The 18,240-nt window shown below is 32.4% G+C and overlaps 1 protein-coding gene across 1 annotated transcript; it reads left to right on the top strand.

The window, feature by feature from the left end:
* Positions 1 to 3,875: 3,875 nt before the first annotated feature.
* LOC133178845 (ficolin-3-like) lies at positions 3,876 to 12,389 on the top strand. The gene is made up of 4 exons (XM_061313520.1): positions 3,876 to 3,917; positions 4,049 to 4,130; positions 11,311 to 11,475; positions 12,142 to 12,389. The coding sequence occupies exons 1-4, from the start codon at positions 3,876 to 3,878 to the stop codon at positions 12,387 to 12,389; spliced, it is 537 nt and encodes a 178-aa protein (XP_061169504.1).
* Positions 12,390 to 18,240: the final 5,851 nt, after the last annotated feature.

Here is an 18,240-nt window from a genome sequence, read left to right as displayed (position 1 = left end):
TGTAACCGGCAAAGAGAGAGTTTGCAGCACGAGCGCTTCCATTATATAATTGAAAGTTAGATAACTCGTGCCGAAACAAGGAGAGACAACTGCGCCAAAAAATTGCGCTTCCAAGATAAAAGCATCTTATTCGCATATAGGCGAGATAGATGCCATAATATTTACATCAACTGAGTATTATTTCCTTTATTTCTGATGAAAACCATTGCCGTTTATCAGTAAATAAACGACACTAAGCTAGCCACCTGCATAGATTTCTTGAGCAAAGGCCGTTCCATCAATTATGCATACAATGACATACACATCTATAATACACTATTTAACATATTTAATATAACATTGAATGTTTTTATGCAAATATAAATACAAACAATAAAATGTCTTTCTTTCTTTGTTAGTAAGGAAATTAACGTCGCAGTTATTGCAGAAAAAAAATTTACATAACCCGCTCACGCGGGTTATGTATTTTTTCTGCAACAGCTGCGACATTAATTCCTAACAAAGAGAACATTTTTTATGTTTAAATCAGATAAATAAGATGATATTGTGCTGTACGCTAAATCACGAAGGACAAGTGAGCGATTAATATACACAAGTGAGAGAGGGGAGGGCCCCAAATATCATCTAAACCGTAGTCATTCTTGGAAAAAAAACTTTACCTGTAAACTATTTCAGTACTGCAGTTTCGTGTTAGGGGCAATAGAATTAAGAGTTAAATGCTCTATTTCAGCTCTAATATCATTTTGTGGAATCTCCTGGGATGTGTATAGGATCTTGATCCGCTTCTGGTGCGAGCGACTGGAATCTTTCCCACTGATTTCGGGAAATAGAATAGCGATTGAATTATTGCAACCACAGTTATGTTTTACTTTAAAATACATATTGTTAATCATTAGAGGTGACACTTATTCCATTACTCTTTCAGATTTAGATGTCTTCCTATTTAGAATAGATACTACAGCAATGTTGTCTGTACGAAACATGATTTTCTTATTTTGGAAATGATTTTTGAATAATAGGACTGCCAGAACTATTGGAACTAATTCTAAGAAAGTTATATCAGATATTATATCCGAATCCTGCCACTGGGTGGGCCACGGAAAATATGCCCAATGGCCTTGTAAATAAACACCGTCACAAAGCTGTGCATTACCTGCACTGTCTGTGTATAAGTGAAGCTCAAAATTAAAAAAAAAAAAATAATCTCTTAAATAAAATGAAGCTACCGTTAAATTGTTCGAACAAACCTCACAAAACCCGTAGGTCTCTCTTCTTACCAGTATTAACCCTTAGAAAATGAGGCGAATGCTGAATACCAAACATGGCATCACAGATACAATGATTAAGGCACGACCTGAAAGGAGGGCTTTAGCGCGGAAATTTGGAGAACCTATTAAGGACTATAGCTCTTTTAATCTTATTTTCGGTATTTCGAAAATTGTTTCAATAGTTTTCCTAAGTGCAATGTTTTTTTTTTCCTCCGGTATACCTATAACAATTTTTCCTGTGTCAATTTCTATACCAAGAAAAACCAACGAATGCTTTGGACAAACAGTTTTTTCCTCTGTTAGCGGAAGTCCAAATTCATTACAAGTATTCTAAAGGTTTGTCATCAGTAATTTACTCACTTCGAAATCTCTAGCAGCGAAATAAAATCATCTAGATAATGGTTAATTGCTTTTATGCCTGTTTTTGTGATAGTTAACCATTGTAAAAATTGGGCAAATTTTTCCCAAGGGCACAACTAGCAGAACAGCCCATAGGTAAACACATATATCGTAATTAAACTTGTTATTGAATTTAAGACTTAATAATTCATGATCAGAAGGATGTACTGTTAATAAACGAAATACTGACTTGACGTCCATTTTCGCAAAAAGGGAGTTTTTAGCTAATGCTGCAATCATTTCTAATACTTTATTGAAGGGTGTGTCGTGAATCAAACAATAATCAGGATCGATAAAATCGTTTACACTATTTCCTTCGGGAAATGATAAATGATGTATTAAACGCCAACCCCCATCTTTTAGCTGCGATACTTATAGTTGATATTCTAAAATTTATTAGGTGTACTTCATCAAAAGGACAAGCAACTCGACCTAACGCAATTTCTTTATCTATTTTTTGCTGAACTTTGTCTCGATATTGCTGAGTTGATACTAAATTGGTACATGTTGATAAAAACGAGAACCTAAATAAATTGAAAAAAAAAAAATATAAATGCATATACACTAATGTATAAAGAAAATAAGAAATGAAATAATCGATATCAAATATATGAAGTGGATGGGTGGGATTTTTTACGCACAGCTGATTTGTAAAATATGCTTACAACCGTTGTACAAGAGCCAAAGATATGACGACACAATGTCTAGGTACAGTATAAATTCCCTGCAGTTTTATCGGGTACAAGTGAACTTATATTTACATTACTATAATAATTTGATTTATTTTGTAATGAAAATGAATTGTAATATTATTTTATTGATGTATTAATACCTTTAATTACTTTTATGCATATATTTATTTATTTATTTATTTTTATTCATTTATTTCTTATTGACAATGTATTTATCCCCCCCCCCCCATTTTTTATTTATTTTATTTTTATTTATTTATTTTTTCTATTTATTTATTTATTTTTGCTTTTGTTTTTACACGTTTAATGCAAAATTGATGCACAAGTGTCAACTCCTACAATGTACCTTTATGCATGCTATCTTCCTATAAATTTTAATGCATGTTATTCAGAGTATAATATTGCAATACTTTTTTCTGCACTGGACTATTTATATGAGGAATTCTATTTGTGGAAAATGTAGCGCCGGCAGAAATGCGTAATGCTTTTGTTGTGTTCGTCCATGTAGAAGGTATATACATTTTGATTTGGATGCATTAATAAGGATTCGCCTACACCAGTCTTGTAGAGTTTTAACATCTGTTGTAGATTTTCCTCTTTATCTGCAACAGGAACTATGTCGAAAATTTGAATTGAAATCTTAGTTTTCACAGATGTTTCTTAGGTTACAGCTTTGTTTGACACCAGTCGAACACTTAAACAACTCAGTTTTCCATTTATCCTTAGGCATGAAAAGTAACATATATAAATATTTTTAATGGATTTGTAGACTTTCCTATTGATATTATTTAGTAGTAACTTATGCAGGAGCATTTCCCGGTCATTAAATTCAAAACACTTCTTTAGGTCAATGAAGGCTGTATAATTTTTTTGTTGTTTTCCACAATACTATTTAACACAAATACATGATCTTCATAAGATCGTCCTTGTCATAAACCATCCTGCTCATCTGCTGGTATGTTCCTGTCATTAAGAAATTCTGTCAGTCGACCCCTGTGTTTAATGTAGATACGTTAAATAATTATGAAAATAATTAACCCAGTATATGTTTCAAAACTGAAGTCAATATTGATTTTCTTGATATTTAGATAAAACCACACTTACTGCTAAAATTGAACTTAATTATTCATAGATATGTTGACGTAGATCCAATGAGTTAAAACTAATTATGAAAGAAAAACCTTATATATATTTCTAAACTGAAGTGTTATTAAGGATTGTTATTCCCGTATCTGTACGCCTAAAATGCATTGTGTAATGCCAAATGCTATAATGGAAATACTTTATTTAACTTGGCTAGTTTTTGGAGTGATAAGGACTTGTTTTTGTCAGTGTTTTAATCCGGAGACTTATTTAATCAAAAGCTTTGATAACTCTTCTACAGAAGTTGGGTCAGAATTTAAAGTTCTGTCCAACGCAAGTCTTACCATGTGTGTGGTGGTTTGCTATACATTTACACTCTGTCAGTCAGTTGACTGGAGCCAAATTGAAAGAACTTGTGTACTGAATGCGAAATATGTCACCCATAGTTCAACTCTCCCTCCGATTAAAACGCACAGTATCCATATCGACCGAAAGGACTTCCCGACGGTAGGGAAAGCTGGGATTATTTTCCTTCAGAATCGATGTAATAAAATTTTAATTGATTACACTGACATGCAAGTAATTTTTATATTTGTATAACCTTAGGCTGTTGGAGGTGATTGTCTCAATCATTCATGTAACAAAGGATCCATCTGTAAACAGGGTGAATGTGTTCAAGTTTTACGAGGTAAGCTAATATGAACTTTGCTGTTTTAAAGACAGAATTTCTTCTAGCTGATTTATATATTCTGAAATGATAAAGGAGATAAAACGTTTTTGCAATTTTACTTATTCATCTTAATTTATAGATAACAACACTCGCATAAGTTGATATTGCAATGATGAGTTATTTCTAATATATATATATATATATATATATATATATATATATATATATATATATATATATATATATATATATATATATATATATATATATATATATATATATATATTTGCACATTTTTTTAATCTCCCGACGCTTACTATGAATCACAATGGTATAAGAAAAAAATATACAGTAATGCATACATAGTTGATAATGTAAAGGAAGCATAAAAATAATGTAAATTTAATTTTATAAACTGATTGATAAAACAAGTAATGTATTTTCGTTTCCTAGTTTCCTGTAAAGCACTTATTTTTGTTCATGGTTCATATGTGAAAAAGTATCTCTGTAACATAATTGGTAGATGTATGAATCATCATACCTTTGAAGTGAAAAAGGTGAAGATAACGAACATTGGTCGATCTCAAAAAATATATAAGTCAGCCAAAATACGTCCAAGTGATATTTGCTAGCACGGGCATTAAAACGACCATAGAATTTACGAAATACCGACTTTAAACTAGGTTATTGAAATCCATGTAACATCAACTTATCTGTCAGTAGCCTGCCTCGGATTAAAAATTGATCGCACTGAGAGCATGCCCTTGAGTATCGAATACATGTAAGTTGGGAGCTGTAAACACCATATGTAGGTGATAGCGGGCTATTACTACATAAATAAAGGAAAGTTGACGATTTAAGAGTTAAAGTCATCTCTTTTCCATACAATTTAATTGCAAGTTGGCACTTTTTCGCCTATAGTCAGTAAAACATCCAAATATGAAATAAATGTGTCAGACTCTGTGGTGTCTTTTATTTCAAGTTCACTCGGATATATCGAATCGACATATGAATTAAAGTAACTATTGTTAATTGATAATACATCGTGGATATATCTAAATGCAGAGATGAAGGTCACAGCAAGTGTGTTTTTTTTCTTCCATTGTTGAAGGTTTTGAATAACTTCTGCTTCATATGAATTGGGTATAGGTCTGAGTTTCCAGTCCTCCCCCAGCAAGTGGTGGCGTATCCATATGAATCGATTGAAAATTTCCACTACAAGAAAACCGGTCACGGTAGCCTAGTAAAAGTGAAAATCACAGGACTTTCGGAGGAGACCTTAAAAACCGTTATATAGACAGTTTAAATAAATATTTAGAGGAAACAGCTAACATATTGGAAATAATGCTGTACATACGTTTTATTTCCTCATATTACAAGAAATGGCATTAAGTCTCACTACGCAGGTAGGTTAAGGCTTCCCGTAGAATATCATAGTGCACTCTGTGCCTTCACATCTCTGAACTACCAAAATATGACGTCATAATGGAAAATGACGTCAAGTCACTGCAAACTTGAGGTGTTATGACGGGGAGAGTGTCATGAACTTTACACTTTATTTCAAACTGCATGTAAAATGCTAGATAACTACTGCAAAATTCACGGGTCGTTAAATGTTTTTTAAGTCTTATATGTCCGAATATTTTAAAAATACACCACTTACCTACCCTTGATTGAAATTCAGCATGTTCAAAATGCTTATGAAAAATATACTGTTGAAATGTACTCTGTTTCATACCCGTGGTTGGAGGTAGAATTTATTTTGTGTGTATAAAAGAGTCTGGCGCAGGTGATAAATGAGGATTAATCTGAGAATTTTTGTGGAAATCTTTAACAAGAGGTTGTTCTCTAACTGAATCTTGCTTGGGGAAAATGTGTGCTGGCTTTGTTTTAATACAGATTACGATATTGTGTGGAAAATACCCTCAGATTTGTAGGTAAGTTGAATTTCTCAGGAAATATTTTGTACCCAAGTAATACTATGACTTTTCCCAAGCAAATTTGGGATACACAAGGATACGATGAGTTTATTTATATAACAAAATGTTAATAATTATTGTGTTAATCAGTTGCGCCGAAGCGATTTATATGAAACACTTCAAAAATTTATAAATGGTCGTCACGTGATCAACAAAGTCATGTGATATCATAACAAGTATGTTAATATATAGCCGAGGAAACCCTTTATATAAATTGGAATTACTATAGTTCAATACTTATAAATTAAAACCAAAACCGACCTCGCAATGACATATTATGTTTAGAGCGCATTTTAAAGCTTCGGGAAGCCTTGACATAGCTGCGTATTTTACCGATTTAATTAAGAATTGATCTACCCTCTTTAGCTAGACGCAGAACTGGTTGTTCTTTCATCAAAAGCATGTTTTCAACAAAATTCCCGAAAATACAAATATACATTTTTGTATATTTAAGCTATGTTCTAATTACCTGCACGACTTATTTACAGAGAAGAAATGAACAACCCCTCCACATGAGAAATATGTATCAACGTGATACTTGTATCCCAAGAAAAAACAATGGAAACTCGGGAGGAACTTTTTTGACTTAATTAAAAATTGAGGAATTTTATTCTCTTTGAGTTCCTATATGTTTATCCATTTAATCGATTTCTATTCTAAAGAGCTTTAGATAATATCGCAGCCTAAAAGGAATTTTCGAGGCTTACTTTTGTGGTTTAATGTTCGAAAATAATAAGATATTAATTTTGTCATATTATGTAAAGTAATCATTCAACTGAATCTGTTAGTGACTACTTTCATTAAAACAATCAATAAAACAAATGTAAGCAACAACAGCACTGTGTTTTGTATAAAAGAAAATTCTGCTAAATCATGAGCATAAACAATAACACAGAAATAAACTATGCAGCAGCTAAATATACACAATTAAATTGAACCTAAATGATGAACGAAAATTTGTTATTAATATCGTATTTATTATAAATTCTGGGTATTCAAAAATGTATTTCTTTTGATGATAGTCATAATATTTTGCATGCTTACCCTGACAAAAAGTGAAAAAGTTAATTATAGTTAACTATAGTTTACTATAGTTAACTATATTTTATTATAGTATCTTTTTTTTTTTATTTAGTAAATCTAAGTATTTTTACTATAGATTTCAGAGCGTTATATTTTTTACTCTTTAATTCATACCTGCACTTTTTTTTTATTAAATTGAAATATTATTTCTATATTCACACATTATTTTCAAATTTTACATTACTGTTATCGAATTTTAGAGATTTTAAGCATTGAAATTTAAAAAAAAAATTCTAGAGTAAAGTTTCATTGTAATTCAAAGTATCAAAGTTTTCACTATAGTTAACTATAGTAAATTTTTGTTAGGGCATATGTCTTAATTTTAGTGATGTAATAAATACAGAAAGTAAGTAAGAAATATTTCTTTTTAAAAAGTGCTTGGACATTTTAATGCTAAATCTATCATAGAATTTTTAGATACATTTACATAAATAACTACGATATGTAAAATGTATTTTGAAATTTCCGTTTGCTTAGAAATAAATAGAGCTGTTTCACAGAAAAAAGTACCCGAATAGCCATTTTCACCTGTATAAATATTTTAACAGAAAATTGCTTTGACCTTCTACGAGAAGATTCGAATTTACAAGGAAAAGATGGGGTATATCAGATATATGTAGCTCCTGAAGTAAAAGCTGTTTATTGTGACATGAGCACTGACGGAGGGGGGTGGACCGTAAGTTAAATTTCATGCATTTAAAAGTACTAGTTTAACTAACATAGTTTAAAGTTGTAACAACATAGTGTAAAGTTTAACTAGCATAGTGTAAAGTTGTAACGAACATAGTGTAAAGTTTTAACTAACATAGTGTAAAGTCGTACCAAACACAATGTAATGTTGTAACTAAAATAGTATATAGTAGTTATCGATATACTTAAATTCATTCACTCACAAAAACTTTTAATTTTAGACATCTTCGAAATAGGGCATACAGAATGTTTTTTCTTTCAATAAAATGTTTAGCAATGGCTATATAAGACAAGAGTTGTACTGTTTGAAGGCTATTCAACGAAGACAGGACAATTCAACAGACTTTTTTCGGACATGGATAGAATATAAAGAAGGGTTTGGTAACCCAACGAAAAACTATTGGATTGGTAAGCTTTCTTCTTATTGAAATACAACAATAAGTGGAAAATATGGTTTTATATGTATAAGACTGTGAAAAAAGGCAAGGGTTTCATCTAAACATGATAAATTTCCTTTCTTTCAATCATTGTTTTTAAGTAGTATTATTTACATTTACTGCTTTTTTTTATACTGAAACAATTATGTTATGAAGATATAAGAGTTCGGTATGGATTATTTGAAATATACACGTAGAAACCACTACACATATGACGTCACAATAAGGCAAGTGAGATAGGAAATAAACGATATAGGGCAAGGATTAATTTAACTCTTGAATGCATTATTGTTGGCATTAGTCGATTTAAATATGTAAAGTTCAAAATATGATATATGCATATACATGAACATGCTTTATAAGTCGTGATTAACAGACTAATTACACTCAAAAAACTATTTTAAAAATCCTTTAATATTTTCTTGATCTTATCTTAGTTATTATAATGACAATTCGAGAGTAATGATTTATCGCTTTCTTTTTTAAGATCAAAGTTTCCCAATGTTTAAAGAAATATTTTTCTCAAAGTATTTTACAGCTAAAATATATATCATGATATATTGGTCAGAATATTAAGCATTCAGCAAAGTATCCCTGACTTGTTCCAAATGTTCAAAATTTAATGTCTTACGTCCCTCTTTCAAGAGATATAACTTTTACAGGACATAAATCAAAAATATATTTATTTTAGACATTCCTTTTTATAATTAAGGTATTATTTTTAGCATTTTTGTATTCAACATAATATTCCTACATGACAATCACTCCCTCTAGCAGAAAGTCTAATGTTTTCAACATTGATTTGTATTTTCTGCTGCTAAAATAATAGCTATTAATTGTTTTCTATTTTAAACATTTGCACGCAGCTTGTTCCCAGTTTGCAAATTAAAATATTTCATTTTTATAAGAACTTTAAAAGTAATATTATTTACAGTGTAATGTGTCTTGCTGATGGTAACTTTTTTTTACAAGCATAGATAAACGACGTACTTTTTTGGACTTAAAAAGTATAGCTTCAGTATTTTTTTTTTTTCAGAAATGACTTTAACTTGTATGACACTTAATGTTATTAATCTCCTACCGGTGAAACCGGAGGGGACTATAGGTTTCCTTTGAGTCTGTCCGTCCGTCTGTCCGTCTGTCTGTCTGTCAAGCTGTCCGTCTGTCCCTCTGTCTGTCTGTCTGTCAGTCTGTCCCACTTGGTTTTCCGGACTTTTTTTCTAAACGTTTGCAGATATTGAGGTGATTTTTGGTATGTGAGTGTATCTTGATGAGTTACAGATCAAGTATGCATTTCGTTCCGCATCAATGATATTTGACGGAATTACGACCTTTTCAATTTTTCAGGGTTTTCCGCAATTGTTTTCTAAACGCTTGCAGATAATGAGCTGATTTTTGGCATGTGACTTTACCTTGATGAGTCATAGATCAAGTTTGCATTTCGTTCCGCTTCATTGATTTTTCACGGAATTATGGCATAACAGGAACCAGATTACACTTGCCGGTAGGGGACTAGTATTGCTAATGCAATATTCTCAGAATGCTTGTTTTTATATACACATAGTATTTTCATTTTATGTTCTGATAATGTAAAAGACATTTTTAGTGCTACTTCTACTTACTGCGTCAAATGGGAAGAAATAGAATTAATGTTGGAAAAATTAAGCCTACCTTAATACCTCAAACCCTTTTCCATTTGAATATAATGCTTTCGTTGTTTATAAAAATCAATGTTGCAAATTAATTTTTTATGAAATATAGAAAAACGGGGAAATTGGACCTTAACAGTAACGGGTATAAATTTAAAAATTAGTTCTTGCTTTCGATATATAAATGAGAATGATTTTTAGCTCTACTGGTCAGAGACCAGAAGAGCTTATGCGATAGTAAGGTGTCCGTCGTCCGTCCGTCCGTCTGTCTGTCTGTCTGTCTGTCTGTCCGTCTGTCTGTAAACAATTTTTCAAAACGCTACTCCTCCTACAGTTTTGGTCCGATTTCAATATAACTTGGCACACAAGTAGACTACACTAAGATACATAATTTAGTGCATCGGTTTTTGATTTCGATGGACGGTGTTGCCATGGTTACTAAAAATAGAAATTTCTGTGAAATTCCTTTAAAACGCTACATCTCCTACAGTTTTGGTCCGATTTCAATATAACTTGGCACACAAGTAGACTACACTAAGATACATAATTTAGTGCATCGGTTTTTGATTTCGATGGACGGTGTTGCCATGGTTACTAAAATTAGAAATTTCTGTGAAATTCCTTTAAAACACTACTCCTGCTACAGTTTTAGTCTGCTTCTAATATAATTAGGCATTCAAGAAGACTACACTAAGATACATAATTTATTGCATTGGTTTTTGAATTCGATGAGCAGTGTTGCCATGGTTACTTAAAATAGAAATTTCTGTGAAATTCCTTTAAAACGTTACTCCTCCTACAATTTTGGTCTGATTTCAATCTAATTTGGCACACAGTTAGAATACACTACGATACATAATATGTATTTCTGTTTTTTTTTATTTGGGTGAATGGTGTTGTCATTGTTACCGGTACTAAAAATAGAAATTTCCGTGAAATACTTTCAAAACGCTACTACTCCTAGTTTTCATTTGATTTCAATATAACTTGTCACAAAAGTAGACTACATTAAGATACATAATTCTATTTATTGTTGCATGTTGCAATGTTTCAAATCCAAGTGCTACTTTTCTTTTGTTATACAAACAGACCAGTAGAGCTACAGTCTCATCAGAGACTTCTGGTTTTTTTTTTCGTAGTTACTTACAAATAAATTAGATTGATAAAAACAGCTATTTAAACTTTGATGACTAGTCATTGGATGATTAAATAGTAATATAGCTATCAAAATTTAAGATAATTCCTATGTATATCTAGTTAGGATTTGTGAAATATCCTTTATATTATTTTTTTAAGTTCACGTTTTTGTAATTTATGCCAATTCTTATATTCAAGTGTTTGATTTGTATTATGTCAATAGGAAACAATGCCATTCACACCTTAACTAAAGATGGGAACCAGGAACTTCGGATTGAGCTTCAGCGTTTTAATGGAGAAAAGGCTTTTGCTCAATATTCTACGTTTTCGCTCGGAAGTGAGGACACATATTTTAAACTGTATGTGTCTGGGTATTCCGGAACAGCAGGTAAATGATTTTTCCCATTTAAAATACACTGATTGAAATTTAGTTCCACTTTGAATTCGACATATCGCCCATTTTAGAAACACATGTTTAAAAAAAAGTACCGAACCGGTTGCGGTGGCCTATAGAGGAAGGGCGCATGTTTTGTGATTGAGAGGTACCGGTTACGATTCTCGTTCCCGGCTCCATGTCAAACCTAAGACTTAAACATAGGTTGTGGCTGTTTCTTTGCCAAGCGTCCTATACTAGAACTGAAAATCACGGGTCTTTCGGGCGGGAGCTTAAAAACCGAGGGCCGTGTCAGGGTAGGCATTGGCACGATAAGCAGCTCTCTCTGCTCAGTGGCCCATGGTGCCGAATAAACGTTTTAATTGGAAGCCCTTCAGATGTATATGGTGGTTCCCATGAGTGAACAATTCTCATAAGAGATGGAAAACAACTTAAAATCAATTAATTAATCAAAAAGTTATACGAAATATGTAAGTATCTATTGTCATATGCAACTAACCATTTCTCTCATATAATAATATTACAAAAAAGTGTTGATGAGTACAAAAATGATTAAATGAATATACTTCACTTCACAACAATGCAACTAATTCCCCAGATCAAAAATGAAGATTTATTTGCCATCTGTTATTTCAAAAGAATGATTATATCCGGTTACAGGTGACAGTTTGGCTTATCATAATAAAAAAAGATTTTCTACTAAAGACAACGACGCTGCATATAGTGGGCGACGCTGTGCAACGGAGCGCCATGGTGCTTGGTGGTACTATTATTGTAGTTACTCAAATCTAAATGCAAAATATAGAGACTCAGTCGAGGAAAAAGGACCAAAATACATGATATGGAATTCTTGGAAAGGAGGAGGACCACTTAAAGAAACAATGATGATGATAAGAGGAACTCATTGATCTCTCTCTCTCTCTCTCTCTCTCTCTCTCTCTCTCTCTCTCTCTCTCTCTATATATATATATATATATATATATATATATATATATATATATATATATATATATATATGTATGTATGTATATATATCATGTCAAAGGTTTGATGAAAGAGCTATCCCACTCACAGCCAGTGGATAAGCGTTTTATTATACTGATGTGTATCATAATTTCTGAGGGTTGGATTTACCTGATACTTCAGTTCCATAGGAGAAACACGAAAAAAAATAATTATAAAAAATAATAATAAAAGTTTTGAACAAGTATTTGGAATAAGAAAGCACTACTAGAATGAGCTGAAATCTTGATGACGTCACAATGCTACTGAAGTCAGGATGACATCATAACTCTATAGATTGATTACAGGAAATCAAAATTGGCGGCAAAAATTGCATGAAAATTTTCCGAGGGGTGGGTACAGTCCCTGAAACGTTCTACTTTCCCACTTGAACGGTGAGCGAACGCTGAACGAACGCAGAGCGAACGGTGAGTGAACGATGTGTGAACGCTGAACGCAACTTGGTGAACGATGTGTGAACGGTGAACGGTGAGTGAACGCTGAATGCGAACGGAGCGCAAACGCGAACGCAAAGTGAACGGTGAACGAACGGTGAACGCACGCTGAACGATATATTCGGAATGCCTCTGATCTTTTCCTTGCATTGAAACTATTTTATTGTATTATAATGTCAGGTGCCAAATAAATAAATAAATAAATAAATAAGTAAACCAATAAATGAATGAATAAATAAGTCAATAAAATAAATTCTCCAAAATTGTCCTAAGAAAGGCGATGCATGCACATTAAGTTTTTAATCACACGATTTTTATCGCATTAAAACATTGCAATTGTTGCCGAACGCTGAAGTATAAAAGATATTTTTTAGTTGGAAAATAAAAATGTTTATTCTTATTTGATAACAAATCAGAGAAAACTTCTGACTTCTAGAATGAATTAAAGTGGTTGTAACATCCATTCATATATCTCCGTGTCCAGGCGATTTCGTGTAAAGTAATTGAAAAAAAAAATAATTACAAAGGTCAATGGACGTTTTGCATTTATACGCTCGTATTTTAAATTTTTAATACAATAATATATTATGTGTCATTTCTATTTTTCATGATGGTTTATTGAGCAGACTTTTACATGTATATGTAGATGGCCGTGGTTATACTCGGACAAGATAATACAGAGATACATATTCATATTATTTGTTATAAATTCAATTTACAGAAATTGATATTAGAGTAATATGCTGTTATAGTTTTTATTAAACAGACAAGAGAGAGAGAGAGAGAGAGAACTATTCCGTTTTAGCCCCCCTCTCCTTTCAGGCTTCACTAAATGTTTGTACCTATATCAAATAAAAACTCTGATTTTTTTTTCTAAATATATCAGACAGTGAAAGTAACTTTTTTTTTTATCAACAAATCATATCAATTTGTTTGACAGTCATACTCGTTTTTATGTTCCTGCTTCAAGTTCACACGAAGTCCACGTGCTTGTCCTGTCAATCAAAATTATTCGACATTGTGCAGGTGTTAAAGTTTCGTCACATCGAAGACGAAGTGCGTATTTCCAACAAGTTATAACATTTATTTTTATCATTTCTAGATTTGATTCCAACATTTCAATAATAAATGAATAAAATACATTGGGCATTAACACTTGGATTTGAAACATACTCTCTGTCAATTTCAGATACCTATTGTTTTGTGACTTTTTTAGATACATGTTTGTTTTGAGGCTGAAATTTTTGTTCTAAAAAAGACCTTAACTTTTTTTTTTAAAAATGTTTATTAAAATATTCTGGAAATGCAGTACTGACTAATTAAGTAACCGATTTAGGGAGAAAAGGGGGGTATTAATCATATCGAATGGCAAACATAGAAAGTTACGGTGAAGAGAGAATTTTTTTCTTTATAACTATAGACTTTACATATTACAGTAGAGAAAATTCTGTAGTGCAGTACATTTTAAATAAATATTTCCTTTAACCACACTATCAATTTAATTCGCTCCAAAGATAATAAATTAACAGGATATCCGCAGTATTATGTATAACTCTCAGAACTAGTTCTACTATATTTTCTGTAGTAATTGAAAAAAAAACGTGTTAGAAAAAAATATTTTCGTAATTTTGCTGCGTAATTATTTGACTTGGATAATTATATCACCATTAACGATTTGTCGTCTTTAACAAAACAACAAAATGTTGCAGTGCTTGAAGTATTTGCACATTGCCCTTAGTTAAATTTAATATTTCCGCATCGTTGTACATAAGTACAGAATATGCTTATAACAACATTTATTTTCCAGAGTAATTTAATAAATAACCTAACAGCTAAGTTAGAATAATAAAAATATATATCGTAGATATTTTTCCCCATGAAATAATTATTCTTCAAACACGATATGTTAGTTATTAAATCAAAAAACCTGTAACTCCTTTCCTACAAAAAGATAAGTCCTTTCACTTCGGAGTTCCGAATGACAATGAAAACTGAACGATAGGTGAACGCTGAACGCAAGGTGAACGCAAAGTGAACGGAACGAAGAGCGAACGCTGAACGCTTTGTGAACGGTGAACGCGAGCGCACGGTGAACGGTGAACGCAAAACTGTGAACGGAGAGCGAACGGTGAACACACGGTGAACGAACGGTGAACGCACGCTGAACGAACGGTGAACGAACGGTGAGCGAACTGAAAAATGGGAAAGTAGAACGTTTCAGGGACTGTTGCAAAAGCTTTACCCCGGGGTATAGCTTTGCTATGCGTGGAAACTTTCAGACTATAAAAGATCTATATATATATATATATAAAATAAATATTGATAATTCAACCGGAATGTTAATTTCGCCAGATGAAAAGTCAGGAGCCTTATATGCATGTCTATCTCCTGCGGTTTTGTTTGTGTCTGACGTCTGTGGGCGGAGGCTATTGAAATTTAAAACATGTGAGACCTCGTGCATTTATATTATATTAGACAGCATTTTTTTTGAATTTAGATTTACAATTCTGCTTTATATATATATTGTAAATATAAGGAATCACTGTTTAATTTGTTGGGTATACCAGATACACCAAATTTAGTTGGAAACATTGGATGATTACTGCAAATTATTCCACGTTTCCAACTATCGTTGATGCCCTGGCATACCCAATAGACAGTGATTCCACACACACACACACACACCCTTACGTGTACAACCGCAATTCTCACTACACGAGGTTTTACACCTGAAAGTCACTACACTATGTTCCAGCAATGCTAACAAGATAAACAGACCATAACTGTGATTCTATGGGTCTTTGTATATGCAAATGAGGTTCAGAAAGATGAAAATTCAAATAATGAAAAAATGATTTTTCACCTAAAAGTCACTACATTTGGTCACGTGATTTTGCTCAATCACACACCGGAAGTTGACAAGTCACTACATGGCTTTACCAGGACACACACAGGAAACTCAGTACATAAACACTCTTGTAAGATATTATACAAGAAAATCACTACATTCAGTAAATTTTGAATGCGTTTCCCGTAAAAACACCAATTTTTCCAAAAAATTGTCGAAAATACATGACAATGTCTGCATGAAATCTGAATGCTATAGAAAAAAAAAATTGTCAAAGGATATCCGATAAAGTTAAAAGATAAAAAATTGGCTTTCAACATCTGTATATAGATTAAAATAGAGCAAATGAAATGAGAAGAATAAATTAACAGTCATGACAAAGATTTAAAAGTATTAACGGCCCGGCACGTAACATCGTTTTTGAAAGTCGGGGGGGGGGGGGGGGGGGGGCAGAAAATACAACTTAATACCCGAAAATCTTTGGCAAGCAAGAGAAATAGGTTTACTTCAAAAAGTCGAAAATCCTATTGGTGGGTTGAACTTTTGTGAACCCTCCAAAAAATTTCTTTACAATAAAATGACCGCATTTAAATACAGAACAAAACAGTGTGTGTATGGGGGGGGGGGGGTTAATGAACACTTTCACAGTAAATTAAAAATAAAACTTTTAAGTTTGAAAAAAGGAGGGGCCAAGCTACCCCTCCCCTCTGCTTTTACGTCGCTGACGGCAATGAATTGCCGAGTGTGCGTTGATTCAAGACTTGCTTCGTCAAGAATATTCGTTTTGGGTTTTTTTTTCTGTTGCATTGAGTAAGACAAGTAGAAATTGAAAATCGTTCCCCAATTTTAATTGCAATCATTATGTTTTTTATGATCTTAAAGAGTTTATTTTTTTCTTAATAAGAATTTTATAGGATTACAAATTACTTAACTACTGTTCATGTAATAACATCTCGTTCTTTTTTATGTGGATGACACCACAACCAGCATTCAAAGGAAAATTTACAATAGTAATATAGTATATTCAGAAAAGGGGGGGTGGGGGGGGTAGCCTCCGCGTTCTACGGACCTGAAATAAGGGGGAAAATAATGATCCCCCTTATTTATTCTTGCAATTTAATGACTTCAAAAAACTGAAATTACTTTGGTGGGGAAAGTCTACTTCATTGTTTTTTTATGCATAACATTCTATCATTTCATTTTCCAATTCAGCATTTAAAAATCCCATTGCTCAGATATGTTGGTCTCTAAAACCATGATTTTTTACGAAATGCAGTTCATACAGCACCCTTTAGTTTTCTTATCCCTTTGCTCAAATGTTTTACAACATTTTGAAAGATCAAACAAAAAAGACGGTTTGTTTGCATGAAACAATTTAATTGCATCAACTATACAAAAAAGTACATAAAAAGAATGCTGACATGAAATAAGATACACATGTATAAGCCAAGTGTTAATAGATAATTCTTGCTGTTAATTTTTAAGGTATCCAAAATAAGTTTATTTTCACAGAACAACCAAGGACAATCAGTCAGTATTTGTGCAAAATATAGTGGCATTTTCTTAGTGCATTAAACAACATACAAGTTTCGAAATAAAAAAAAACTCTTTAAGCTTAAAGCTGAAAACCAAGCAAGAAATATAAATATCACGCAGTTAATAACTTCCTGTGTTTAAAATGCAACAAAAGGCCCTAGGCTATGACTATTACCTGAGTATTATGAATTTCTCAGGCTGTGGTCATTTCAAAACCGCCTGGATCTAGAAATCTAGACCCATGCAACAAAAATCGTAAATTTTCACAAGAATTCTATATTTATTATCATATTGATGCAGCTGAACTCCTAGAAGTTCAAAAGTAAAGATGATAAGGTATACTGGCTAATACTGTATAAAACATTCTAATTTATGACAAACTCTGCCTTTTCATGGGCCTGAAACATGAAGAAGCCTTCAATTAGAGGGCTAAGCATTAATTAAGATTAATTTTAGAGGTCCATGTTTGCTTTGCTACGAATATGGATTATTCTAATGGACTTTTGAGTTTGATTACTATTCATAATCTTCATATTTAATTTTATGCCTGCTAGTTTGCCTGCTAGATGTTCACCAGTAAAGGATTTTTTAAAACTTCAATTTACAGCCCATAGCAAGGGTTTCAAAAGTAGGGGGGACTTCAAAAAATATCTGACAAGCAAAAAAAAACATTATTTACTGAACCGACCTTATTGCAACAAAAAGGGGGGGGGGGAGGGGCAACCAGGATATAAAGGATACTTTACTATAGCAAAATACTATACTCAGAAAAAGTGGGGGGGGGGGGGGGTTCTATGGGCCTGTTGCAGTGTCAATATAAATAGGTAAACCTTGCATGAACAATGGGTCATGAGCGATAAATTTCACAAATTTTGGTTAAAAAATAATTACTTGCTTATATTATGCAAACAGCTGTCT

This window comes from Saccostrea echinata, unplaced genomic scaffold (genome assembly GCF_033153115.1).
Source record: "Saccostrea echinata isolate AGI-Se365-2 ecotype Australia unplaced genomic scaffold, CSIRO_AGI_Sech_v1 ptg000003l, whole genome shotgun sequence".
In the NCBI taxonomy this organism is placed as follows: Eukaryota; Metazoa; Mollusca; class Bivalvia; order Ostreida; family Ostreidae; genus Saccostrea; species Saccostrea echinata.
Note: the sequence above shows the minus strand (reverse complement) of the source record. Positions and strands in the feature narration are given on the sequence as shown.